Source organism: Fomitiporia mediterranea (assembly GCF_000271605.1).
Source record: "Fomitiporia mediterranea MF3/22 unplaced genomic scaffold FOMMEscaffold_5, whole genome shotgun sequence".
In the NCBI taxonomy this organism is placed as follows: Eukaryota; Fungi; Basidiomycota; class Agaricomycetes; order Hymenochaetales; family Hymenochaetaceae; genus Fomitiporia; species Fomitiporia mediterranea.
In genome coordinates, this window is record NW_006760390.1 from 1,225,527 (window position 1) to 1,250,792 (window position 25,266).

Below are 25,266 nucleotides of genomic sequence, written 5' to 3' on the forward strand. Positions count from 1 at the left end.
GGGTATTGGTCCGGATACTTCTTGAAGGTCTTCAAGATGGAGGAAGTTTTGAAACGGGGACGTGAGACAAGCATAGACTCTATAAATCAGACGAGGAAAACGAGTGGTGCGAATAAGGTCGTAGCAGAACGACAATGCTACAACTGAAGCAGGAAGCAGGGCAGCTAGATACTCGTGGCGAGACCATAAGTCTGTAAGTGGGTCAACCTCGACCATTGCCTGCCACAGACGGAGAATGAGAATGCCAAAGTTTTTGCAACGTAAGGATGCATGTTCACTCACCCAGCAGTAACTTCCGAAAAATAGCTAAAGTGTGCCATCGGGTTGGACAATAAAGGTAGTTATATACGTACGTGTAGCAGGTGTATCGCCGGAAGGAATCTGTGGCACTGCAGACGCGTTCAAGAGTTTTTAGACTCCGGTGTGAAACGCGTCTGGTTAGACGCGTCGTGGCGGTCTCCTCATCCTCGACGCAAACGTGCCGTCTCCGGTCGTGCTGTGCTCAGCCGAAACGCGAATATGGCTCTTGATGATGGGACAGGACTTTTCTACGCACTTTCCATTTGTATTGCGCTCGGTATATGGCTAGTCTTTGCTCGCTACCAGACTGTTAGGAATAGAGCTGTTCTGTTCACCTGGCCTGCTCCCGACGTGAGTTTTCTCTGTGTAATTGAGTGCTTGCTGTGGACTCGTCTTGATTCCAAATTGACAGGCTGCCGACCCGGACTGGTCTTCGATCACAATATCCAACCCCAGTCTTGAGGCCCACCTGCAGAATCCAGACCTACTTCCACCTGTTCATGTTCCTAATCGTCGATATATAACGTGCTACGATCCGGCTACTTCATTATATCTTGGCACGTTTTTAGCGGACGATGCTTTCGTGATTGGTGAAAAAATCGGTATGGCGGGCAGAGCGCAGCATTCTTGGAAGCAAAGCTCCTTTGCAGACCGCAAGAGGGTAATGCGCAGTCTACTTAAATGGCTCGTTGATAATCAAGAGGACTGTGCAAGGGTTACATGCCGTGACACTGGTAAAACGAGTGTGTGATTTTTTTGGATACAGTATGATGACTTTCTATTTCATTAACTCTTCGTTGTTCAGTGGTTGATGCTGCATTGGGAGAAATTTTGTAAGTATACTATAGCTGGTCACATTATCCGAAGCAAATTTTTAATTTTCAAATAAGGACCACATGCGCCAAATTGGAGTGGTTGATTGACCATGGAGAGTCGTATCTTCGTCCGGAAAAGAGAGGAACATCGTTAATGATGTGTTACAAGCGCGCTGAGTTGCATTACGAACCACTCGGCGTCGTCGCCGCCATTGTCTCTTGGAATTATCGTAAGTAATCTGCCCACTTAGATGTGACAATGGTAAATGCCGATGCTTGTAATGCCTAGCGTTGCATAATGCGTGGTCTCCAATCCTTGCTGCTATATTCGCGGGAAACGGTGTGGTTGTGAAATGCTCGGAACAAGTCGTTTGGTCAACAAGCTGGTTTATTGGGGCTATCCGAGAGTGCTTAACAGTCTGCGGATTCGATCCCGACCTCGTACAAGTAAGCGACGAAATTCCTCTCAACAATCAATACTGACCATTTATAGGTGGTCTGTTGCTGGCCAGAAGAAGCCGAAGCATTGACGGCCTCTCCACACATCAGACATATCACATTCATTGGCTCAGAGGAAGTTGGAAGAAAAGTATGTGTATCTATAAGACTTCTGTGCTTATTTTATTCATTTCATAGCGATAGGTCGCAATGGCAGCAACCACAGTGAGTTTCCCTCTTGCCCTTTGAGGCTTATGCCTCTAACAGTTTTCTCCCCTTCTAAAAGCATTTAACACCGGTTACACTCGTGCGTAATCTCGTAATTGCTTTGAACTACGTCTCAATGCCTCACAGGAGCTTGGAGGCAAAGATCCTGCAATAATTCTGCCAGGAATGGATCTCAGTAAATGCATAAGTACATTGATGCGAGGCGTCTTGTTAGTATACTTCCCTTAGAAACAAACAACTCATCTGACACTTCGCCAGCCAAAATGCAGGACAAAATTGCATAGGAATCGAACGTATTATTGTGCATGCGTCTCAATATGACGAGCTCCTCGAGATGATTGTAGAACGTGCAACGAATCTCCGCTTGGGCTCGGTCTTGCACGCGACCGATGGTTTCATTTCTCCCGTTGATTGTGGCTCGATGATATCGAGGGATCGCTTTTCTGAACTTGAGCGCATCATAAGCGACGCTGTCAAAGATGGCGCATCTCTTCATGTGGGTGGATTGACATTCAGACACGCGTATCTTGAGGATGGCTCGTACTTCTCGCCGACCGTCATCGGAGATGTTCACCAAGGGATGGAAATAGCCGATAAAGAACGTAAGTGGACCCAGCTTGACTGAAATCGGAGCATCATATGAAGTTATACTCTTGATGTTTCTTCAGTGTTTGCACCTGTCGCAGTGCTTATGAAATACGATTCGGTAGAAGATGCCATCGAAACAGCCAATGCTACACGTTATGGGCTTGGGGCTTCGGTTTGGGGACCAGACCAGGATGAGTGCCTAAGAGTTGCTAAACGCCTGGAGTGCGGAATGGTGTCCGTCAACGATTTTGCCGTCTTTTACGTGAGTCCATCTTCTGCATATATTGGTATGCGTTAATCTCACAGAAATGTTTTAGTTAAAGTAAGCCGATATCCGAAGTTTTGACTAGGGAATTACTGATATCCTTTTGCAGCCAAAACCTTCCATTCGGAGGTGTCAAGTCCAGCGGCTACGGAAGATTCAGCGGTCCAGAGGGCCTTCGCAGCCTGACGAACCCCAAGGCAGTGGTGGTTGACCGCTGGCCCTTCTTGATCCAGACGAGTATACCCGCTGCGTTGGACTATCCCATCCGTTCTTTAGTGAGCAGCTGGTAAGTCTCAAAATGTTCAAGGAGCCCGACATACGATTTATTGAACCGATTTCCTTAGGGAATTTGTCGGTGGTCTCATTCAACTCCTACATGGCGATACCCTTCGATCACGCTTTACTGGACTTCTTCAACTGATTAGGGCCGGACGACGCTGACATTTTTGCCAATCATTGGATTCCACATCTACGTACTAATTCTGGATATTCGACATGGTGGTATAAATATGCCTAATATCAACTTTGCGATTAACGCCGTTCGCATGATCTAAGCATGTCAAACTGATCATCAGTTGAGTTTATAACGCTCTTATCAGCTTCCATGCATGTGAAGCCTTGGGTACACAGCACTAGGGGCTTCATGCCTTTACAATGTTTTCTCACAGAAGAAGCTTGGTCGAATCGCTGCCTTCCGTCGAAGCCGCAATGCTCATGATAGACAAGATTAGTTTTATACGAATGTTGCTTAGTCCATCATGATCAAGGCATGATTGGCTCCTATAAACATATTTCACGAACGACGATACTACGCTACATCGTGGGAAGGTAAGATTGACACATCCGAATTGGGAAGGTGCCATGTTGGTAACGAACGTTCTTGGGCTATATTGAGACTTCACCTCCACATGCATCTCGACTCCTTACCGATGCTATTCATGTGCTACAGTTCTTCTCTAGCTCTCGGCGTATCCAGGCTCCGGTCGCGACAGAAATAATATATGAAGTCTGGGCATGCATGAGAAAAATAGTTTCAGTCTCTCTGGAGCTCTTTGGAACAGCATGATATCTGTAGCATCCCTTGCCGTCTTTGTGTTCGCTGCTGTTGTCTCGTCCACTCCTTTCTCAAATCCAGTTGAAACGTTTGAGCTCTTCAAGCGCGTTTCTAGCCAATGCTCGGCATCAGGGCAGACGTCATGTCACAATACGACTGCCCAGGATACCTGTTGCTTCGAGTCTCCTGGAGTAAGTTCATTTACTCCATTATTCTCTGTTAAGAACTGACACGCAGCTACAATCAGGGCCTTCTTCTTCAGACACAGGCAAGTGTTACGACCCGATGTGTATGTAATTTCTCATTCTCACACTACTGTTAGTTCTGGGACACGGATCCATCTACCGGCCCAACTGATTCATGGACTATACACGGTACGATCTACTACTTTGTTAATATTATTTCAAACTAAAAAATTTCATTCTTCAGGTCTTTGGCCAGACAAGTAAGTTTCATTAAAGCATTCCGACCACGCTAACCGTTGAAACATGTTAGCTGTGATCAGACGTTTGAAGAGAATTGCGATCCTTCTCGCGCGTATAAAGACATTGCTGGAGTACGAAATTATATTCACGTTTCATTGTGCATTTCTCTGACGACTTAGCAGTTACTCACGGATGCAGGAGCGACGGACACACTTTCATTTATGCAGACGGTAGATCAAATACTCTAGACATGACAGAATGCAGCTCATGATATGAATTATTAGAATTGGGTCGACATTAATGGCAACGATGAAACTTTCTGGGAGGTATGTGATACTCCTTTCACGATATTTTTTCTTCTTCATTTATTGATACCCGTTAATTAGCATGAATGGAGCACGCATGGTACTTGTATGAGGTAAGACGCGGGATCATTCACTACTAACCTCGTTCGTTAACTGACTTAAATATAAGCACGTTGGAGCCGGACTGCATCGAGAACTACACTACCGGTGAAGAAGTAGGTTCATTTATTCGCCTTACTAATTTTCTTGTTGGTTGATTTCCCCCACGTAGGCTGTTGCGTTTTTTGAAACGGTAGTCAAGCTCTTCAAGGTAAGAAGAAGCAATATCTTGGAAGCGGTTACAGTAACATAGTCCCAGACACTCCCAACATTTACGTTCTTATCCAATCAAGGGATTACTCCGACGACAAGCAAGAAATTTACCTATTCAGATCTCACTAATGCTCTCCAGGCAGAAGCGGTGAGAAAAACCATTCTAATTTATAACACTTTCACAACAGGCTAACAGTAACTAACAGGGAGTAGTTCCAGCGTTGAACTGTGATGGAAGCACACTGGATGAGATCTTTTGGTACTTCAATCTTAAGTGAGACCATTACCTTGCACTTGAGCTCGTCGCTAAACTGATTATCAAAGGGGCTCTGTTATTGATGGATCATTTGTTGCAATCGGTAGCCACACTGACTTCTTATGACGTGATGTTTGACTAAAGTTATGCTAGATGCACCATCGAAAGGGTCGTGCCCTAGTAGCGGCATATCCTACCCACCGAAATCTGGGTCAGGATCTCCCACAAGTGTAAGTGGAGCAGTTTTATCTGCTATAAAGAACATAGCTAACAGTAATTCTGCAGTCGTCACCAACTTCAACCCCTACAGTGAGTGAGGAATGTTCATTTTATCATACTATCGTTCATCATCCTTATTAGAACCCAGGAGGTCTTCCTGCAAAGGCAACCATAACGGCACAACAATCGACTGGCGGCTCTCTCGGAGGTTTATTGTCTGCTGGAACGTGGTCGACGCAAACGCTCGCGACATACACCCTCTCAGGAAGCTCGAGTAGTTTTACGATGAAGTCTTCAAAGGGCAACTGTGGCGTATCTAGCGGAACTCTCACTTGTGGTAGTGGCGTATCTGCTTCATCTTTCTCTGCAGTAAGTCGTCAATATTTGCACTTCGTACCTTGTCTTGACTTGCTTTATAGGTTACCTCGGGTAGCAGTCTGCTCCTTGCGTTTAGTGGGTCGACGGAATTCTCGAGTAACACTGCTCCCAGTGGCGAGACTCAGGAAACTGTATTCCCTGGAAGCAGTCACACACAGAAGTTTACTCTCGTCATCAATGCGTCGTAGGTGTACTTTGTTGGTGCAATTCTGAGATTACCTACGGAAGCACTGTATGAGTTATTGTTTAGGCTGAAATAGCAGTTGTGTAGTTAACACAGGAGGCAGAAACCTATTCTGCTACCAGGAAATTTTCTTTCAGCATGTATTTCCAGCCAATGAGGTGGAAGCTTTCGAATTTTGTAATAAATCCCTAAGGTTACAGAATGGGAATTTGTCTCCTGTGTAAAGGGTCAAACGAGTGATATATGATTGATAAGTCTGCCTAAAGCTGTGTAGCTTGGCTACTAAGTCCATTATCTGTTCTTGTATCATATTCGCTTCGTATCTTCATCTCCGGCACGACTCCAATGCCTCCCGCCTTAGATCATCCTCCTCTAAACTTGATCCTCTTGGACAAGCCATTCATCGTCTATAAACTATCAGTAGAAGAATCCTTACCTCCTAACATTGTGGAGGCGATATCTCACAACGTTGCTGATGAGGAAATGATATCCATAACACGCACGTCGGACGAAATCTCTATAGTCGGAAATATTGACAGCTTGCCTGACATTGAGGCACCTCGATGGAAATGCATCAAGATTAAGGGAAATCTGGATTTTGGTATACAATCCAAGTGCAGTATCAGGCTGGTTCACTGAGCTCAGACGCAGGATTGACTGGCATAATGTGTGACTTCACTACTCCCTTGAAACGCGCCGAAATTTCAATCTTCGCCCTCAGTACATGGCAAGTGCACAAGTCTCAAGAAATCTGAATTAATTCTAAACAATAATTGAATATAGGAACACCGATTATATCCTAGTACCAGAAGCCAAGCTAGACGATGCAGTAAAGGTTCTAAAGGAGGACGGTTGGAAATTCGAAAACAAAACCGCGGAAGCGTAGTGGAACAAGGAGCAATTTTTATTGGAACGACCTTCTATCTCTAATCCTCTTGTACAAGTTTATGATGAGGTCGTTGGCAGTAAGGGTGATTATTCTGGCCAGAGACGTCAGAATTAACGCAGTCGGAAACACACAGAGAAAGGTAAGAAGGCTTACGTATGGGGAGCAATCCGTAAGAAATGTGCTGTAGAACCTTTATATAATCCAAATGGACCCTCAATCTTCAATGTTTTCCAGAGACAATCGAAGGGATGCTTGTACAGAGTCCCTACCATCCTACCATTTGGTAGTCGGTGGGTCGGCTGGTTGTACATTCTAGTGAGAGCCTGGACCATTCAGCAGTATAAGTTAACAAGTCTTCGGTAATGTATGTATAACCATCATACCGTGTCGGCCGGCTGCATGGCCAAGCACTGTCGCAGAAGTTTGTTCAATGCAAAAGATATGAGCAATCAGAAGGACATACTACACAAGCTCCTGAAACAGCACTGCTGGCAAGAAATGTCCAAATGCTACCCTCATTGGTTATCCCAGTAGCAGCAAGGTGCTTTTTAGTCCAGTTGTATGTGGGAAGTTGCACCTGCGCAAGATGTAAGTACTTCGTAGCATCGAAAACATATTAGCTTACAGCTGATCCACAAGCTGTCCGAAGCATAGCCGCATCTATTCCACGTATGAGGCCGCGAAATCTTTCTGCGCGGAATATCGTGACTAATGCATCAAGTGAGCCCTTGTAATAGTGCTGCGTTCCAACGGGAAGCGCGGGTGAATAAGCCTAGCAAGAGGTATAAGATATTAGTGAGACTTTTATCAAAGAATAGTTACCTGCATCCTGGCCTTTATCAGGAACAAGGGATTGCCGAGGCAGGCTGGACATAATTGAGAACAGTCCGGAACTATATAGAATGTATGTGCGCATTACCTCCAACAATACCACTGGCAGCACCTGCAGCAACAGACGTAGTAGCAATTTGTTCCGTGATAGGACGTCCTACCAAGCGGTTGAAAGTGCGACGGAACGGTTCATAAAAACCTACGTCATAAGGATTAGAATTAAATTCGCCTCCGGTCAGGAATGCACATACCAAGCCTCGATCCATTCAAGAGAATCTTAATAATGTGCCATGAGAATGGTTATCGAGTTGCCGCGTTTGGACTCACTTGGTAAACGTACTACAGGATATTCAGAATAGATCACTTGAAAATTTCCAGGGAACGCACTGCAGGAGACAATCCCCTCTGTAAGCCTCTGATGCCTTCATTTCGCCACGTCTTTACCAGCACGTCGATGGCACTGTTGTAAACCTTGACACCACCACCCCTCACGAGTTCGCCCTGTAGTTGCAGACGAGTTTTCGCTACCTCTGCGGGATTAGAGACAGTGACCGCAGTGCAGGCAGCGAGTCCACCACAGATGAATCCTTCTGCAGTCGACAAAGGGCGGACTTGAGCAGACATCTCAAGTGGCACTCACTACTACTACTAGCTGTCGGACTCAGGTCAGGTCAGACCGTGTCTGATCTCGTAGCACGTGCCTGCATCACGTACACGCGACGCGCCGACGTTAACCGGATTGACTAACATCACCTCTTTATCCAGCACACAACATGTCCTGTAAACTATGCTAAAGGACAACATCCAGGCGATCGTTGGCGTTGTTATCTTGTACCTTTTCTTCGAGCTCGCTCACTCTGTCCTCCTTTCGCCATGGACGCTCGTCTCCGTACTCCCCATATTTCCCATCCTCCTATGTGTATCGTTTCTGGCAGGACTTTCTATTCATTTTTATCTTGGTTATCTAGTTGACAAGAAGTACGCAAAGTTACGCCCGAAGCTGTTATGGACGTCTCGGCCCCTTGCTTTCTCAACACCCGCGGCATGGCAAGCCGTCCTCACACGGTCGAAGTGGTCAATCAAATCGCCACAGAATCTTGCTCATTTACGTCCGGCCTTTCCATCGGTTTCGGCAGCAGTCAATGAGATGCTGATAATGATTGTCAGAGATTTTGTCCTGACATGGTATACCGAGATATCATCATCCCCTGCCTTTCCTTCTGCCGTCTCTGAAAGTATTCATGGCACTCTGGAGGAGCTCTTGAAACGCCTCGAGAATATAGATCTCGCGTCCCTTATCGTAAGGAGGATACTGCCCAAACTGACAAGTCATGTAGATCTGTTCAGGCATTCTGAAACAGCTCTGCGCGGAGCCGGCCTCGAACGACACCTGACCCAGTCGGAGGAACTTGACTTATTACTTGCGAGTCGATATGTCAGTCAAGGAGGCAATTTGCATTCAGCGGTAGACAACCTTTCGACAACCTTTACGAGGCAAAATGAAGAGGCTCACTTAAAAAGTCTCGTGGATTCCGTACTGCCTCTTGTCCTTCCACAGAAGGATGCGAACAGCAAGGCCGTCCGTATTGTCGTTCGCGAGATAGTCGCATGCGTTGTTCTTGCCCCAATCACAGATCTTCTCTCCGATCCAGACTTTTGGAACCGTACAATCGACCAATTAGTACGTGTTGGTCTGTATTGTTTTGCTGTTGAAGCTAACGTCAGCGAAGGCGGGTGCAGCTATCAAGCAACAGTAAGTAAACATTCGTGGATCACTTTTCGGATCTAAAATACTTTTCACGTTGCAAGGAAACTGATCACAAGAGTCCGAAATGTGTTGGAATCGCAGTCGGGAAGCCCCACACTTGCTCGTCACAGGATGTCGAAATATCAAGAACCAGAGGCGATCACCTTGCAAACGGATACTCGACACTTCGAGGCATTTCTGAGAAGTATAAGCCGCTGTGATTCCCTTCTAGACGCTCGACGCCTGAAAAACGACATCATTGGCGAGATCCGGCGTACGAGGGCGTTATTAGGTGAGATTTCTAATAATGTTGGATCTAGCTTTAACACAATTTTCTTCAGCAAGGCATGAGAATGAGGATTGGATAGATGGCAAGAAGACGGAGGACGTCGTTGCCTTCTTGGATAGGCTGTATACTGCGAAACGGAAAATCGAGAAGCGTATCGTAGTGCTTGGCGGTCAAGGCGGTCAAGATGATTTGGTAAATAAGCATGCATGTCCATACTGAATCGGATGTCCCACTCACAGCACGCATCATTAGCACTCATCACTCTTCCACGATGATGATGAAACCCCTGCTTTTCAACTTCGTGACATTCTCACGAACCCGAGCTCGTTATCTTACTTCATGGAGTTCATGGACCGACGGGGTCGTTCTTTACTTGTTCAGTTCTGGCTCACTGTGGAAAGCTTCAAGAACCCACTAGAATTGGTCGACTCTGATTCTTCCGGAGAAGAATACGAGCCCTTAGCCAATTCTACATTGGCTGCAACGTTAAAGGAAGATCTCAACATGATAAACGACCTCTATTTCGCAAACCCGGTCACTTTGGCCACTTTGTCCTCCATTTCCGAAAAGTATGTTTCGGCGATTCAATCATATGCTACAGAGGAAAAGGCGTCATCAGTACAAGAGAGACAAGCCCGTCGGAGTGTAATGCTAGCACAGAGGCAGGTAGAACGTGACATGGACCATGATTTCGAGGATTTCAGAAGAAGTGACCTTTGGTTCCGTACTGTTGGTGACTTAGCGCCGAAAGGCCGAACGCATGAGATCACGATGCCTGCAGCTCCTGCAATTCAGCAACGGCCGTCTACCGCTTCGTCTGGTCTTCTTGCATCCCTGGTTCAAAATTTAACGCCAGACCTCAACCGCAGCCAGGCTTCAAAGCCTCCTTTCTTCCGGCGACCAGTGTCGTCTCGTTCCCTTGCGTCTTCTTCTCTGTCTGGTCCGCATATAATGAGACCGAGAACTTCTTTGGGAAATGGAGGGCCGTCGAGAAAGGAGTCTCCAGCACCGAGCAGGTCTCCATCAGCGCAAGTGACGTCCAGCAGTCTAGAAATCCTCATGTCATCTTCTCCGGACCTGAAGTCAAGCGATACAGCTAGGGCACCTCTTTTCGATGAAGCCGAGGATGGGCAACTGATCTCTGCCGACGCGGAAGAGGCGCAGCGCATGGAAGCACTTCAAGCGGCAGTGACGGATATTATAGCCTCAGAGAATAAACTGGATGGCGAACCTATGAAAAGGACACGTCCATCTGATGATTCCTTGGATCGCGCTATTGACACTCACGATACACGGAGTTCTGTTTCAAGCCGAAAGGCACTCTTCCCGGATTCTCAAATCGACGCCGAAAACACAGGTGACCTTGCTGATGAAGATGACGAAAGCAAGCCTCGATCGTTGGAACTCGCAGGCCCAGGAGACCTGCTACTTCCTCAGGAGATCTCGCGCCTCGGCGACAAGATTGAACATCTTCGGTCTCAAGACGCAATATTAGACAATTTAATTAACAAGGCCGAGTTGACTGGAGATGCTCAAGAATTACGAGTATTGAGGAAGTCGAAAGCTGCTCTTGAAAGAGAGTTAAGACAGCTCGCATTCCAGAAGACTCAATATGAGCAACAGGATTCTGCTAGCAGGTTGATTCCTGGAGCAACGAAAGCGTCCATAGTCAACTCTACGACTGGAGAAGAGGACGGGAAGCAGGTTGTGAGGTATCTCATCGAGGTGCAACAGCTCGGTACAGGGTGGGTAGTGGCTCGAAGATACAGCGAGTTCCTAGCCATGCATCAAAGGCTAAAGGATCGATTCCTGACTGTGAAGAATTTGGATTTCCCTGGCAAGCACTTAGTCACGGCCTTATCAAGCCAAATGCTTGATAATAGACGTGCCGCCTTGGAAAAGTACCTTCAGGTGGGAAAAACTCATCACTCTGCGTTATGTCAAGTTACTCACACCTCAGACAGAGTCTTCTAACGGTTCCAATGGTCTGCGAAAGCCAAGAACTACGAGCCTTCCTCTCTCGTGACTCGCCTTTTATTGCAAAATCGTTGACAGAGGGCAATGCAAAAGAGTCCGGTGTCTTTCCAGGACAGAATATCGTTCGCAACATGTATCGGTCCTTTACTGAAAGCATTGACGAGGTAATCTTTGGGCCGTCCATGCTTGATGTCATGATTGGCCGACTTACTCGACAAGCAGCTGAGTTCGCTGGGATCGTTGGTACAGCATCAAATGACGAGGACCTCGTCACGCAGGCCTTGAAAGCATCGGGGAAGGGTGCACCGGAGGATACATTGGCTCAGCTACCTGGAGATCTGAAACCCCTTGAGGGAGAGTCAAGCACTTCTTCCTTCACAGCACCGATATGCGATTTCATCCTATCTGTCTTTGAACTCGATAGGAAGAATAACTGGCTCAGGAGACAAGCTGTTGTCATTATCTTACAGCAAGTCTTGGGTGGCACTGTGGAACGGTACGCTCGCATGCTTATCGAGGTGAAAAAAAACTGATTTCAATACAGGAAGTTCCGGGAGAACTTGACTGCCGCTCTCGACGAACCACACCTCCTCTCTTATATTAACATCTTAAAGGATAATCTGTGGCCAGGCGGGCATCTTAAACCTCCGACAGCCCCAAGGACTGTGGATGAAAAGGCTCGTACGAGGGACGAAGCAAATCGCAAGCTTTCCGCTCTGCTGCCCGGTGTGTGATAGCGAATATGTGCTTTGCATGACTCTCATCCTAACCTTATTACTAGATATCGCTGCAAACATGATGGGTCGGTCTAATGCCCGACGTGGAGCACGACGCATCTTCGCGGTCCTCCAGAATCGTCGACTTAATCAACATATTGTATATTCTATCCTTGACGAGGTAAATGCAATCTCCTCTTAGATAAACTTTGGTGGCTCTTGCTGATTGTAGCTTCACCAGATCTTCATGGCTCTATTCCCGGAAGTGAATCAGTAATTAGGCAACAGCCCAATAGTTGGAGGACTTACGACGTGACATGACTTATGACCATTAGTTAACTTATGCTCTGACTCACGAGGATGAATTGCACTGCTTTCTTGGTCTTGCACTTCCCAATTGTCGTATGAAGACAGTATGTCTAATACGTGACGACGTGTGAAACGATTCAAGACCCACGTTAGTGTGTTTCTCCAGTCAATATCATCAGCATTTCTGCTTCTGCTCGGCCATTACGCACATAATATACACCTCATGCATGAAAGTAAGAGCAGTAGGAAGGACGGCCACGCTGTATTCCTTCCTGCCTTCTATCTATCAATCGGATGTCTCAGATCTATTAAAAAATCAGCATCAAGTAGTCCATGTGTATCGACAGACTGATCGTTCTAAAATAGCAGCTATCGACTAGGTAACAGCCTCTTTAAGTTACGCGAGGTGCGGGGTACGGGGTATGTATGCAGTGTGTCATGTGCACGTATGCGGGGTATCGGTATCGGTCCACCGTTGATATGATAAACGGATACGCATCTATCGTGATCGTCAGGTATTTATATTTACATATTTTTGTCATCGGCTCGCGGGCTGTGAATGTGGGGATAGATTTGCGTTCCACCTTCCATTTGTCGATCATGAATGTTGCATGTTGCGGCGCTCTGTCGGGACGTCGGGATGGACCCACAAAAAATTCATGTTTTTTTTAAAACAATACGCTAACACTCACTTTTTACATGGACTTAGTCAGAGCAGTAGACGCTGACTGGATACTGGTCCATACGGATACCATATAATCTCTAACCACTGTATTCTATTTATAGATGAGCAACCTACTGGTCGCGGACACCCAATCATCTCACTCCGGAAGACCGGTGCTGTGATCCACACAGGAAGACAGTGATTTGCCAGCTGGTAGGTTAGAGGGGACAGAACGATAATAGAGGAGAAGGGAAAGGGCTCGGAAGGGGATGCAGAAGATGGGAAACCTTGAGTAATTTCGGGCACTATAGCAGTCGATCTGGGATGTTGGTAGGACGCACGTTTGATACTGCTCAATCGATGATAAAGTTGCTACATGCAATCCGCTTCATCGTTCCGAGGGAGCCTTGCGAAGTTGATGGGCTTCAATGGAAGAACAAGCAATTGAGACAGGTCCAGGACCGAACGATTCATAAAGTTGAAGGTATTGACTTCGACGATAAGTTATCGAGTACCGCCTGGATAAAATCTTCATCCGAAGAGCCACGTTTCGAACAAAGTTCACTTCTGTGCCTCCACCTCACCACCGTTCATTCATTCCGATGTGCTGAGAACACAAGATTGTGAGAGATAAGGAAAAGAAGCCGGAGAAGCAGAATAACCGATCCAACTGCATGTTGGAGGGAAGTCGGTGTGAGTAAGACGGTGACTCATCTTTGCATCAGACTCTCCGATTGCTGTTTTTGTTCTCATACTCGGATTCTTCGAAGAATAGATTTTATTCTGGTTCAGGGAGGTCAAGAAGAACTAGAACGAGGGGCTCTTCTTAGACCCGGATGTCGGAGGACGACACCGTATTTGCGATGGTCGGGCCACCTCGGGAGCTGTGCGCCAGGCGTAACTGTACTTTGCTGTCAATCGATGTCTCTCCTGCGTCGAGTGAGTTAGTAGAGTTACCACCTTACTCACTCCGGTCTTGCGCGCCGGTTTCCCGAATTGGCATCAGAACGGATGCAATCCTGCTAATCTCGGTTTCTATACTTGCGACAGAACTCTCGTAAGTTCTTGTGTAGCTCGGACTTTGAGACGGGCAGGATACCTAATATTCCAGCTCAGCCATTAGACAGCATAGACTACAATCCAGAGAGACCTTGAGGTTTTTCTGTTGTTGAGATGTTTCCAAGTGCCAAGAATCGAGATTCCAATCAAAAGGACCAAACCGGATTGAGAATATATCATTCGAGGGCGATCACGGCTTCGTTGCCATCAATTGCGGACGAACTGCCTTCGCAAATAACCTGTTCGGACAGCTTCCAACCTCGAATAATCGAAAGAACGAAAAACGGTAGAAGAAAACTCAGGACTGCGGCATAATTGAATCGAGTAAAAGTGACTGAATAAGTGAATACATGTACAAAGGAGACGATCTGATAAAAATTTCATGTGTGGAATGGACGAGCGCTCGGCGTGTTAGACTCGTTGTCGCCGATCGACCGTTTCGACCGACATTCGAGAGAGAAGAGATGATAGGAAGTCGAGGAATCTAGATTCTGGATTGCGTGGACAGTTGGACGTGGAGGACACGAACGACCCTGAATCGCGGCCTGCCCTGACAGACTCGGGTTTGTGAGCATAAACGGTCACGACTTTGAACCGCGTGAGCGGCTCACGCTGAGTCCGTATCATACACGAGGTGATACGCAATATGCAGAAGCATACACGCGGTGGGTTGCGGGGTATTGAAATGCCAGCAGGCAGACAGCAGAGCAAGGGCCAGCAGGAAACGAACAGCCAGGAATCCAGGATTGAGTTCGGGAGAATGGACAGAAACATCAGCTTCAGGAAGAAACCTGAAGGTTACGCAGAGCGGAGAAGCGTGAGCGACCACCGCGCGCTCCGATCGTCTCCATTTCTATCGTCTTCCTCATCTGCGCACACCAAGAATAGTAACGAAGGAGCCACCGACTTGCGACAGGCGAACGAACAGTAGCATAACCACCTAAGGTTTAGCTAACCGGTTATCCCATCTCCAGCTCACCGATTTCTCAATCAATGTACGAGACGTGTGCAAACGTCGACGAAAGGAATCCGAGACAGGCGCCACGATTGTCCGCACTGGTATCTGCTGTTCCCAACGATCGAACGGACGGCCTGTCCGAACAGCCGAAATGAAGCAGTCCAATACAAATCGGTTGGCGCCTTCTCTCTCAAGCTATCTCTATTCCCGCTCAGCAACGCCGGTCTTGTGTTCCAGATATGAGGCACTCCACTAAGTTCTCTGCGTCTTATCAACCAATATTCACAAGAGATTCAATTCACTTAAGAGATGCTTCGGAGTTGGACGAAGAATCATCAGTATTGTACAATCGGACCGGTCGAATGCAAGTGTTCACGTCAAGTCACGTCGTTGTCTTAATGACTGCTCATGGTGGACTTACCACCAATGCAAGTATCGAACGTTAACTATTGAGCAACAAAACAATAATCTCCATTGACGGATAATAAATATGCACAGGTGGTATGTCTTGCACAGAGACTACTATTGGAGGCTGCCAATAAGAAAAGAAGTATAAAAATGTTGGTACATTCAAAAAAGGAAAATTGGAGAAGAAAAAAATAAAGAAAATGCTGCTATGTAACCCTTGCCCGTCTACGACCTCGGTCGCCCTTTCTCCCGCCAATGTCCGTGTGTGAATGGTTACGAGCTGAAATGAGAAAGAAACAAATGATTTGATTGCGGAATGTGTGCGGAGACGGGGAGAATGGTGATTATGCGGATAAAATGAAAATGAAAATGAAAAGAAACAAGAAACAGATAAGAAAGGACGGTAAAGAGAGAGCCCGATGCGAGGACAAAAGACGGGCACTTTTTGGATAATCGTACAGCCAAACTCCGGCAAACCAATAAGGGAGAATAGACGAGTAGACCTAAAAGAGTACGAGGGCATATCAGGGGGTAGAATAAGTGATTGGGAGACAATGTGGGAGACAATGTTGCCTTGCCGCGATAGAGACTTTCCCGAAGACAAGAATAGATGCTCTAGATCGAACAAGGCAGAGTTGTGAGGTGGAGTGGGAACTGATGAGAAGCAAAAGAAGTAAAGAAGAGAATAAGGTGAAGCCCCGTGTCCGTGTATGTGCCACAACAGAGCAGAACGTACAAATCGTCAAATGACCGGAGCTGTAGGTAGAAATGAGGTGCTCAGAATGCGAAAAGAAATCAGATTGCATATGGTGAGATGTCGAATGAGTCGTAACTTGAAATTGGAAAAATGCAAAAGGCCTGACGCCTTTGCAAGTAGCCTTTTTGGGATGAGAAGGTGAATCGTAAATTCCGGTAAAAATCAGTCGTGAGTCGAGAATCATCGTTTCGACGCGTATTGGCAGACAAGGTTCGCAACCCTATCTGAATTTGATATTGAGCCGATGAGAAGATTGCCGGCAAAATGGGAAAGTTTCTGCAGCGCCATCTAGGTCGGCGGAGAGGTGTCCTACAGACCTGCCAACATCGGGCTATCGCTCCGCATTCCGGCACCGCCATAGAGTCCACTGAGGGCATCACCCAGACCAAGCGCGCCTACAGCTGACGAATGTGCGGAACCACCTGCGCTACTACCAACACTTGTTGGAGGAGTCAGGCTGGGCGATGGCGTCGGAGATTGCACGAAGCACCACTGTTTCAAGAATGCGGCGTAAGTCAAATCGTTGGCCAATGACGATGTCGGAGAGGACACAATATCTTTCGCTCGCTGCTTCTCGTGCTCCGAAGGCGCCGGCAACGCCGAATATAGCGGAGGTGGCGTACCGTCCGATAAGGACTGCGACGATGAATTGTTCGACACAGGCCATGGGAAATCGTACCTCGGCGCGGTTGCGGGCATACCGCCAAAAATCTCCATGCTTTGAGAGGTCGACGTAGGTGGGGTTGTATTGCCAGACATTGGAGCAGCGTCAGACAACCCCACGAACTCCCTCGTGGGACTGCTCTGGCGAGGTGCAACTGGTGTTGATACTGAAGGCACAGACGGTGCAGCATAATTCATAAGGTTCAGTTTCATTGGCACAGATGCATAGAGAGACTTCGCCACAGATCGATTGTTACCCATGGACGACAACGTCATAGGCTGAGGAGATGAGTTGTGCCTGATGGGTGGGGAGGGACGTGCGGGCATACTTGCATGATGCGCTCGATTCTGAGGAGACGGAAGCGTAATCTTCGGTGGAGGAGCCTGGGACTTCGTCGCATGCGCGACTGCTTGAATGGCCCCCGTCGTTGGTGTGCCCTTCAATGTCGGCGGTGCACTAAACGTGCGTTGTTGGCTGTTCCCCATGATAGGACTCGAACGTGTCGCATCAGTCATTTTCGTTGCTGCGCCAATTGGGTTCCGGAATCCAACTCGATAGTTTTTCCCATTGTTGTTATCCCACCATTCACCGACTCCGGGACACGTATATCGCACGACGAACCACATCGTCTTCTCGTGAAGCTTCCTCTCAAAATCCTCCAAATTAATTATGAAGCTGAACCGGTCCCATGGGGTCACTGGCACTGCTCTGTCCCCTTCTGTATGCGGATGCGGGAACGGCGGAGGAAGCGACGGGAGAGAGATTACATGCTTGCACAAGACTTCGGACGTTGTCTGCCAATCATCAAGGGTAAAACGGACTGCTACTTCCTTAGCGAACGCTATGAAAGAGTCAGCCACAAACAAAAAATAAAAATAAAAATATTGCACACCTATATTTCGAACGACGACAGAACCGCGCAGCACAGGTGGTGAGCTTCGGGGTAGCACTAGAGTTTCCATGTGTACGTTCGCGTACATACGAGGGTTTGCCGTAGGAATAGCCGAAGTCGTGTTCGAATCAAGTTCGAAGCCCATGTCCTGAGGCGGGCTCGCTGTTCTTGGGAAAGGATACCCTGACCGATCAATAGCAGCGGCGTTCGAAGAATCGTATTCTGTTTCAGTTTCAGTCTCTTCTGCGTTTGTACGTGACACATTAACCGGTTTCCCAGAGCTATTGAACACCCGGACGCTCCGCAATGTGTCATCGCCAGCAAAGTGAACGTTCTTAGGTGTCACCGGTCCGTTCGACGGTGTGGAAGGTTCTGACTGCGCCCGCAGATGCATTCGCAATCCAGGGACGTGGGGCGATGAGTGTGAAGACTTGAGCGATGGCTTAAGTGGTTTCCCATTGGACAATATGATGGGCGTCGAGGGCGTCCGCGGGAGAGGAGAGCTTGTTGGCGAGGGTGGTTGAGGAGACGGCAGTGGAGAGCCCCTCAATGGGAACGGTAGTGTAGACGTTTCCTCATCCTTCTTGATAGAAGGAGCCAGGAGGGTATTCGGGGGGACATTTTTCGTGTCGACGGACAAACGGAGCGCATTCAAAGACTGCGGCTCGGGAGGTGGGGTGGTGTCAGAAGAGTCCGAATCATGGTCGTCGATGTGGAAAAGTGTCTTGCGTTCGCTGCTATGCGCCTTGTGACGAGGAAGGTTCGTGAGGGAGGTAAAGGCAGTTGAAGATCGTTCTTCCGCAAACGTCGGGTTTGCCGAACGAGTTCGCCTGTGGTGGTGTTTGGGGCGAAGCTTGAGAGGGGGGAGATCAAGAGGATGGGATTCCGGAGACAGAGGCGGCTTTGCGTAGGGCATCACACACTTGGCGAGCTCAAAATAGAGGGAAAAGGGCTTCAGAGGAGGTGGAAGTTGAAAAATGAAGAATGTGGTTGAAGAGAAGAGAAAATTTGAGGGACGCGCTGAAGAGGTTGCGAGCGTGAGTAACACCGAGGTGACGTCAAGGCAATGCAGTGAAAGTACGCACCTCTGGACCAAAGCCTAGCGAACGCTCAGCGTCGTGTACTGGGACAACGACGGGATGTGAGGATGAGCAGCGGCTGAGAGAGACGCGATGGGGGAATGAAGAAGGGCCGTGTTGAGAGGACGGCCCTATTAAGCTGAAACGTGCGAACCGCGACTGAATGGAGGACCCTGACCGGTCTTATCAATTCTTATTTTTCAGATCTCCGTATTCCAGACTCCCGTACTGCCTCCCTTTCCTCGGCCTATTTTTCTCTCTCGCCTCCTACCAAGTCGCACCACTCGACAAGGGCCCGAGGAATGCTAAGCGACGCTGCAACAGAACAGTAACATGGCGGGTTATATAATTGGCCAGACTTTGCATTGCTGAGAGTTGTGCAACAGAGTTACACCCTGTGGATCTCTTGTCCTCTGCACTCCAAGAGAACCCAGAGGGACGTCCATGGTCCAAGGGTCTGAGAAGGGAGACCGCTAAGGGTCCAGTTTGATCGGCACGCGGCAGCGAGATGCGAACGACCTTATCTTCTTTTCGCACTCACTTCAATATCCTGCTTGCATAATACGCTTCTCTCGGCCCTGCCCGCCATTTTGACGTCACTTTGCGCCTTCCGTTCCGAATCCCGCCCTGCTTTGTTTTCCCTTTGGCCTCCTCAGTCTCTGAATTTTCATGTTTCAAACAGCTGCTCTACAATCTGAAGTGTTTAAATTACGATCTGACGCCTTCTACTGTCTGTTTTGCGGGAGATGACTTGCACGATCATACATGACTACACTTGTCAAACCGGCATGGTCCTACTTCAGCACTTGTTGTCGTCATCATCTGGGGCTGCTTCTCGCCCTAATTGCTTACTTGAAATCTTCCGTCTGACTTACCCGTCATACACGAGGTAGATAAACAAGTGCGCCCCGCTTCCGCTCATGTTTAGCAACTCAACACTGCCGTAACATACAAGTGTTCATCCTCCTTCCCGCGAACGTTCAGAAACTCCGTCCAGATAACTAACTTGAACAGTTCATGATCATGTAGCCGCCTGACCACCAGCCTCTCACAGCACGGTTCCTGCCAACACAACTGTGGAGCAATGCTGATATATTCTCATCTTCGATGCTCAGACTTTGTACACACTGCCTGGCTGTCGCATGCAATTGGTGCGTTTGTATCTTGCAAGGATGGCAAGATGTTGACATGGGTTGTTAGCCTGCTGCACACATGGACACATTCTGCATCAGACAACGCTTTCGCAACCGGGTTTATTAAATTCTCCAGGATAGCTAGGTATATCCCTTGACCTCCCAGGTGACCTCAAAGAGGGAATTAGAATCATAATGAGGCTGCCCATCGGTATCCTCACTTGCAGGTTGACTGCAAACCTCTCCCTATGATTTCCCGGTTCGGCTCAATGTACGAAGCAGGCCGCTGCTCTCTTGTCAAGTAAAAGACAACATATCGCAGACATGCCTTCTTTTCGTTCCTTCTGTCGCCCACATGGCTCTTGTCTATTTGCCATACCTGTTTATAGACGACAAGAAGCGCCACTTGAGCACCCATGACGCGACCAGCGCACAATTTCATATCAACATCATAGGACAAGCGCTACTTGCGTCATGCAACAAACTCAATAAGTATACTATTGGACAGATGACGATTCTTCCTGTACCGTGCTACGAACGACCTGTGTGTCGTGACATCATCACGGTCGGCTCTTTGAAATACGTTACGCAGTGCAAAGCGCTTACTTTCGGACAATCTGTACGCAAATCGGCTATCAGGGGTTTATAGTCCCCTTCCAGCTGGTTCGAGTAGTCAAGACTGGACGACGGAACCACGGATCATTTCCCTCCGCCTATTGCGTTGCATCTTTGTTCACGCACATAGGGCGGCAGCCAACCCAGACTACATATTGGCCTGCATCTATTCTCGCTATATCAGCACCAAGCCATTGTTGAGTACAATAACTTTCGATCGTTAAAACGCAGAAGCGGAGTTATTCAACTTGCTGAATAGTCAAGACCTTTTCCGCGTTCTGGGCGTCCGACTCTCGGACTGTTTTCTCTCATCTTCCCGATGCAACTTCTTTCCCCTCACATTTGCGCCCTACTCGTCATGGGCTACCGTTTTAGGACGACGGCCTTTCGGCGCACCGTATTTTGCCTTCACACTGCAAATCTGCATAAAGCCTGTTGTCGAGCTGGCTGGTCTTCCTTTACGTTGCGAGAACTTGACGAGCATTTCAGATCCCCGGTATTTGGGTGGTGGACTAGCACACATGTCATGGGTAAAACATACTCAAACTGACTGTTGCAGACCACGGCACGAGATGTAAACGATCTTTCTTCGCCCGCTCAGTAGTTGCAAGTCAATTTCGATAAGGTTCGCATTGTTACGGCATTCGCCGACGGGAGAAGACGCCGATCAGGGCCGGCTCTCCGTTTAGCCGCGGTTGGCGCGGATCGTCATTGATAAACGTTTTTCGCTTTCACACGCATACTACTAAAATCAGGAACCCGTAAACAACTTTCGGAAAGCATACTTTGCGCACTCATGTCGGCAGTGTGGTTGGATAGACAGAAATCCTCAAGTATTGAAGATCGGGAGTCTTGGTGTCGGAAATCGGATTGCCATCATTTAAGATGTGTACTGCGGCGAACGCGGGGTGTTAAGGCACCTCGAACAGATAAGTTAAGATGTTCTAGTTCGACGGCACCCTACCAATTGAAGTTCACATAGAGTTCCCTAAGGTTGCTAGAATCATCGGCATCCATAACCCGGAATATTCCTTTAGCACCCAGTTATCATAAATAAAGGTAATCTACTATATTTTGAACAAGGGCCGAGCTCTTTGTGCAACTCGAGATATCGAGAGGTTGGATAGGGACGTGAATACAGGAAACCCATTATACTAAGTAGTTTCTGGATTTCCCTGTCTTATAATGCCCGCACCTATGCGTACCGATGCATCCGACCGATGCAATTCAGTAGTCTGATCGGGCAAGTGAAGGAAGCTTGCTGGGCTTGAACTGTGTGGGCGCTTAGAGTCAAAATAGGAGTCGATTGTATATTCGCGAGATGAGGGTGCCTTCGCTCGTCCCATGGCATGCACTCTTGATGCTAAGACAATTTCTGCTCCCGTGAGGCCCTCATGGACAATACAACGGATGGAAGCCGCACAAAAGGAAAGGTGATAGACGGCAATTCGCGCGCCTCGAGAACTGTTGAGAATCGCAGATGCGGCGACTCATTCCGAGCATCTACAAAGTGGTCTACAGTCCTGACAGTTGCACTGCCGTTGTTGCTGGCATTTATGTGATCGAAGAAGACTTCCAGCACAATATTGTTGGTTCATATACCACTTAACTCGACTATCACTTCTATCATAGACGCGACGTGGCGCCGGACAAAGAAGCTTGGTTTGGGAGAAACAACCCAGCTTTGTAGGAGCATAGAAGTATACTCGTGTAACTCGTGTAAGAGCATCCTTGTCTACCTGGCATGAGCGGTGCCGCGGTCGAGAGGGAGAAGACAAAAACCCGTTCCTGTTCAGCTGTATGCATCGAAGACAACTTGCGCCTAATTCGTGGGCTGACCCCTCTTGTCCCATCAGTAACAATGGTACCGCAACGTCCATTGTCGTTATGTGATTTCGATGGTAACTGTCTAACAACAATGATATTTAGAGTTGGGCGGAACAGCCGCAGTATCAAGATGTCCCGTCATGGCATTGGATCTCCCTCGCCAGCCCTATCTCTTCTGGCACCTCAGGACACGAACTCACAGAAGAGAATGTGTATCCACCCTTCCATCAGTTTCTGGGAAGTACTTGGTACGGTACAGAAGGATGGATACGCGAGTACAGTGAAGAAAATCGGGATCTTCCACTACGAGGAAGGTAAGTAATTGTATACACGTCCTTGGGAATAAAGTTAACTAGATCAAAAAGAATCATTGCAGTTACGGCATGCCGCATGATGGTATAGAAATTTCGGGTTTTTGCCGGTATTCTTAAGTTGACAACAGTGAGTATATGAGAATAAAGATCATTGATTGAAGATCTGTGTGGCATATATTGAATAAAGGAGTGGCTAGACCGTAAGGTGAAGTACATATGGGATGATAAGAAATATGTATTGTTGGAGGATTGAGCCCGCCGGACGCAATATCCATCCATGTGTATTGTTAATTTGATCCCGATAGCTCTTGGTCGGACCAGTCGGTACGAGTAGTTGTCTCAAGACAAGCTCACAAGCCTACTCTAGTACATTGATTGACAGACGACAGGAGTTACAGTTACAACAGCTGACTCGAATGAGTAAACACATGAAAACGGGTTGTTGCTTGCCTCATCTTCACGTTCAATGTGAATCTGTATCTAATTAGATAAGAGAATGCTTAGCCTGGAATTTCGGGTGGGAAATACTGTAACACTTCGGCATCATAATAACCCGTACGTAACGAGAATCGGGATTTGGATGTGGATGGAAGTAATCGTCTCCCGCACCGGAGAACCGACGGGATAGTTCAGTATTTCGTACACGGCGTACCGACGCTTTCGTTGATAAGCGGAAACAGTGCGGGAAGGCGCCGCACGAGAAGAGTAGTAATCACCGCTGCGGTTGTTGATCAGCAGCAAGTCGTATGAAAGCAACGTGCGAAAGAGAAAAAAATCGATGAGAAGAATCCGCGAATGGAGATAGGAGTTAGGTCAAGAATAGGACGAAGATCTCAGGCCACGTAAGATTCTGGAGGGTACGAGAGCGTGCTGTTGTGGAGCTGTAATTCAAAGCGAACAGACTCTTACTCCTTGCTCGGGGAAGATTTGCTCGAAGCTTTGGAGGGTGCTTGCTCATCAGTCGGACTGTCCGACTGCCCAGCATACACGAGGCGGAAATCCATGCGTAAATCGTTGTGGAGAACCACGGCGAAAGCAACCTGTACGCTCCGGTCGGACTACAGCACTGCACATCAGACATCTTACAAACCGTCTCCTACCTCTCACCCTTCCAGAATTTCTAAAGAACGCAACAGGGGCAGTTTTGTTATTTGAATGTGTTCACCTGAGCGTTATCACCAAATTTGTACTAAACTACAAAAGGCGATTTAAATACTATATAGAGTAAGAATCGGTTAAAGGGAAATAAATGTGTATGAACGTGCGCGAAATACAAAGTGGCTTGGATATCTTGTGACTCCCCGTGGCAAGAAAACGCTCAGATAAAGGGAGTGCTTGTCCTGTCAAAGCTCGGTTGTGTTTTCTGAGCGCTCGAACCTGACTGTGGTAGGGAACGACTTGAGTCTTGTGAACGGATATATGCGCATAACTGTTATGAATTTGCTTGCGCTAGCAAATTGAGCTCGCCTTGTGATTCGATCAGTCTTTCAACAACATGAAGTCAGGATGAATTCATACTGCATCATAGAACCTAATCCCAGTACTAGAGATAAAAGAGAGAGCATCTGCCATCTTGTAAAACATAGTTAAAGTTACTCCAAAGTGCCTGGCTCTCCTACAGCGCCGTCTCCAAATAGGAGCGCATGTAGTCAGTTCGAACAGACACGTTCGCAACGAATGCTAGGCTACTTTTCCAAAGAGGGTATGCGATAGCAAATGCGAAGAGGAAGATGTCTTGGATGCCTGGATCTCTATGGAGCAGAAGGTGGCACTTTGATGGCGTTGGCGAACTTAAGAATTAACCGACTCCAAATCTTTTCGACTTCTCAAGCAGAACTATAATCCATTTTTTGAGAGACGTAGAACTTGCTCGCATGAAAAGTCGAAAGAACTCGACATGGGGACAGACGAGATAAACAACATGTGTTCGGGAAATGCCTCAGTTAGACTCAATGGCAGAGAAGGGTAATTTCCTAAAGAGGCAGGTCAACATCTTATCTTAGTGGGCACGTTTGCCGAGCAGGCGCTCCATAACGCGACTAACGATATGATGTCCGGCAAAACAGGATTTGCGTGAACGTTCAATTCCATTTTGACGTTCAGCCGAAACAGACGAGAGATGCGTGCTGTTGTTCGTTCCTAGATGGATACCTTGTCGTATCAGGCAGTCGGACGATCGGACACGCTCGGTGGACCATGGACAATGAGGATACCCGCTGCGATACTCTCCATCACGCCGCAAGTTTCGTTCAATAGAGGATCTTTACCCGTATTGCTACGAGCGGTGGCCCCACCACATTGTTCGTGCTACGAAGAGGGTCTAGAAGATACCCCAGTCGCGGCATGGGCCCTATCGGAGGTCGGAAGAGAT

General features: G+C 47.6%; 9 protein-coding genes across 9 annotated transcripts; 4 read left to right on the forward strand and 5 right to left on the reverse strand.

Annotated features, from left to right (window-relative positions):
* The first annotated feature begins 501 nt into the window (after positions 1–501).
* FOMMEDRAFT_105985 (meiotic sister-chromatid recombination aldehyde dehydrogenase) lies at positions 502–3,170 on the forward strand. Its single transcript, XM_007265344.1, has 14 exons — positions 502–651; positions 713–1,043; positions 1,106–1,133; positions 1,191–1,345; positions 1,405–1,562; positions 1,609–1,704; positions 1,758–1,778; positions 1,840–1,860; positions 1,908–1,990; positions 2,040–2,383; positions 2,450–2,631; positions 2,687–2,691; positions 2,744–2,920; positions 2,979–3,170. Exons 1-14 carry the CDS (start codon positions 520–522, stop codon positions 3,073–3,075), a joined length of 1,830 nt encoding a protein of 609 aa, XP_007265406.1. The 5' UTR covers positions 502–519; the 3' UTR covers positions 3,076–3,170.
* A 526-nt stretch (positions 3,171–3,696) lies between these two features.
* Positions 3,697–5,771, forward strand: FOMMEDRAFT_83765 (RNase Gf29; the record flags this gene model as incomplete). The annotated part of the gene is made up of 16 exons (XM_007265345.1): positions 3,697–3,879; positions 3,936–3,962; positions 4,011–4,062; positions 4,118–4,133; positions 4,184–4,244; positions 4,296–4,343; positions 4,398–4,439; positions 4,500–4,531; positions 4,588–4,633; positions 4,690–4,728; positions 4,777–4,878; positions 4,937–5,004; positions 5,055–5,089; positions 5,140–5,228; positions 5,347–5,574; positions 5,625–5,771. The coding sequence occupies 16 exons, from the start codon at positions 3,697–3,699 to the stop codon at positions 5,769–5,771; spliced, it is 1,215 nt and encodes a 404-aa protein (XP_007265407.1).
* A 341-nt stretch (positions 5,772–6,112) lies between these two features.
* Positions 6,113–6,632, forward strand: FOMMEDRAFT_61694 (uncharacterized protein; the record flags this gene model as incomplete). The annotated part of the gene is made up of 3 exons (XM_007265346.1): positions 6,113–6,368; positions 6,419–6,506; positions 6,551–6,632. Coding segments are annotated over 3 exons (426 nt in total), but the record flags the coding sequence as incomplete, so codon positions are not given.
* FOMMEDRAFT_139950 (oxaloacetate carrier) lies at positions 6,622–8,387 on the reverse strand (the record flags this gene model as incomplete). The annotated part of the gene is made up of 11 exons (XM_007265347.1): positions 6,622–6,747; positions 6,810–6,979; positions 7,040–7,066; positions 7,120–7,233; positions 7,282–7,428; positions 7,479–7,522; positions 7,576–7,686; positions 7,739–7,763; positions 7,815–7,826; positions 7,875–8,098; positions 8,360–8,387. 11 exons carry the CDS (start codon positions 8,385–8,387, stop codon positions 6,672–6,674), a joined length of 978 nt encoding a protein of 325 aa, XP_007265409.1. The 3' UTR covers positions 6,622–6,671.
* A 146-nt stretch (positions 8,388–8,533) lies between these two features.
* On the forward strand, positions 8,534–12,493 carry FOMMEDRAFT_145981 (uncharacterized protein; the record flags this gene model as incomplete). Its single annotated transcript, XM_007265348.1, has 9 exons — positions 8,534–9,168; positions 9,218–9,240; positions 9,297–9,526; positions 9,576–9,715; positions 9,776–11,434; positions 11,488–11,996; positions 12,045–12,226; positions 12,282–12,397; positions 12,449–12,493. The coding sequence occupies exons 1-9, from the start codon at positions 8,635–8,637 to the stop codon at positions 12,491–12,493; spliced, it is 3,438 nt and encodes a 1,145-aa protein (XP_007265410.1). The 5' UTR covers positions 8,534–8,634.
* Positions 12,494–15,820: 3,327 nt separating this feature from the next.
* FOMMEDRAFT_154925 (uncharacterized protein) lies at positions 15,821–16,555 on the reverse strand (the record flags this gene model as incomplete). The annotated part of the gene is made up of 3 exons (XM_007265349.1): positions 15,821–15,894; positions 16,074–16,268; positions 16,351–16,555. The coding sequence occupies 3 exons, from the start codon at positions 16,553–16,555 to the stop codon at positions 15,821–15,823; spliced, it is 474 nt and encodes a 157-aa protein (XP_007265411.1).
* A 125-nt stretch (positions 16,556–16,680) lies between these two features.
* On the reverse strand, positions 16,681–18,843 carry FOMMEDRAFT_27679 (uncharacterized protein; the record flags this gene model as incomplete). The annotated part of the gene is made up of 2 exons (XM_007265350.1): positions 16,681–17,876; positions 17,928–18,843. 2 exons carry the CDS (start codon positions 18,841–18,843, stop codon positions 16,681–16,683), a joined length of 2,112 nt encoding a protein of 703 aa, XP_007265412.1.
* A 2,260-nt stretch (positions 18,844–21,103) lies between these two features.
* FOMMEDRAFT_133188 (uncharacterized protein) lies at positions 21,104–21,277 on the reverse strand (the record flags this gene model as incomplete). Its single annotated transcript, XM_007265351.1, has 1 exon — positions 21,104–21,277. One exon carries the CDS (start codon positions 21,275–21,277, stop codon positions 21,104–21,106), a length of 174 nt encoding a protein of 57 aa, XP_007265413.1.
* A 531-nt stretch (positions 21,278–21,808) lies between these two features.
* FOMMEDRAFT_19163 (uncharacterized protein) lies at positions 21,809–22,294 on the reverse strand. The gene has a single exon (XM_007265352.1). It carries the CDS (start codon positions 22,098–22,100, stop codon positions 21,909–21,911), a length of 192 nt encoding a protein of 63 aa, XP_007265414.1. The 5' UTR covers positions 22,101–22,294; the 3' UTR covers positions 21,809–21,908.
* Positions 22,295–25,266: the final 2,972 nt, after the last annotated feature.

Coding starts and splice junctions, on each gene's coding strand:
- FOMMEDRAFT_105985 (XM_007265344.1), top strand. CDS start 520: ATGGCTCTTGATGATGGGACAGGACTTTTCTACGCACTTTCCATTTGT. Junction 1,779..1,839: donor TCGCAATGGCAGCAACCACA/GTGAGTTTCCCT, acceptor CCCTTCTAAAAG/CATTTAACACCGGTTACACT. Junction 1,991..2,039: donor ACATTGATGCGAGGCGTCTT/GTTAGTATACTT, acceptor ACACTTCGCCAG/CCAAAATGCAGGACAAAATT.
- FOMMEDRAFT_19163 (XM_007265352.1), bottom strand. CDS start 22,100: ATGGGACGAGCGAAGGCACCCTCATCTCGCGAATATACAATCGACTCC.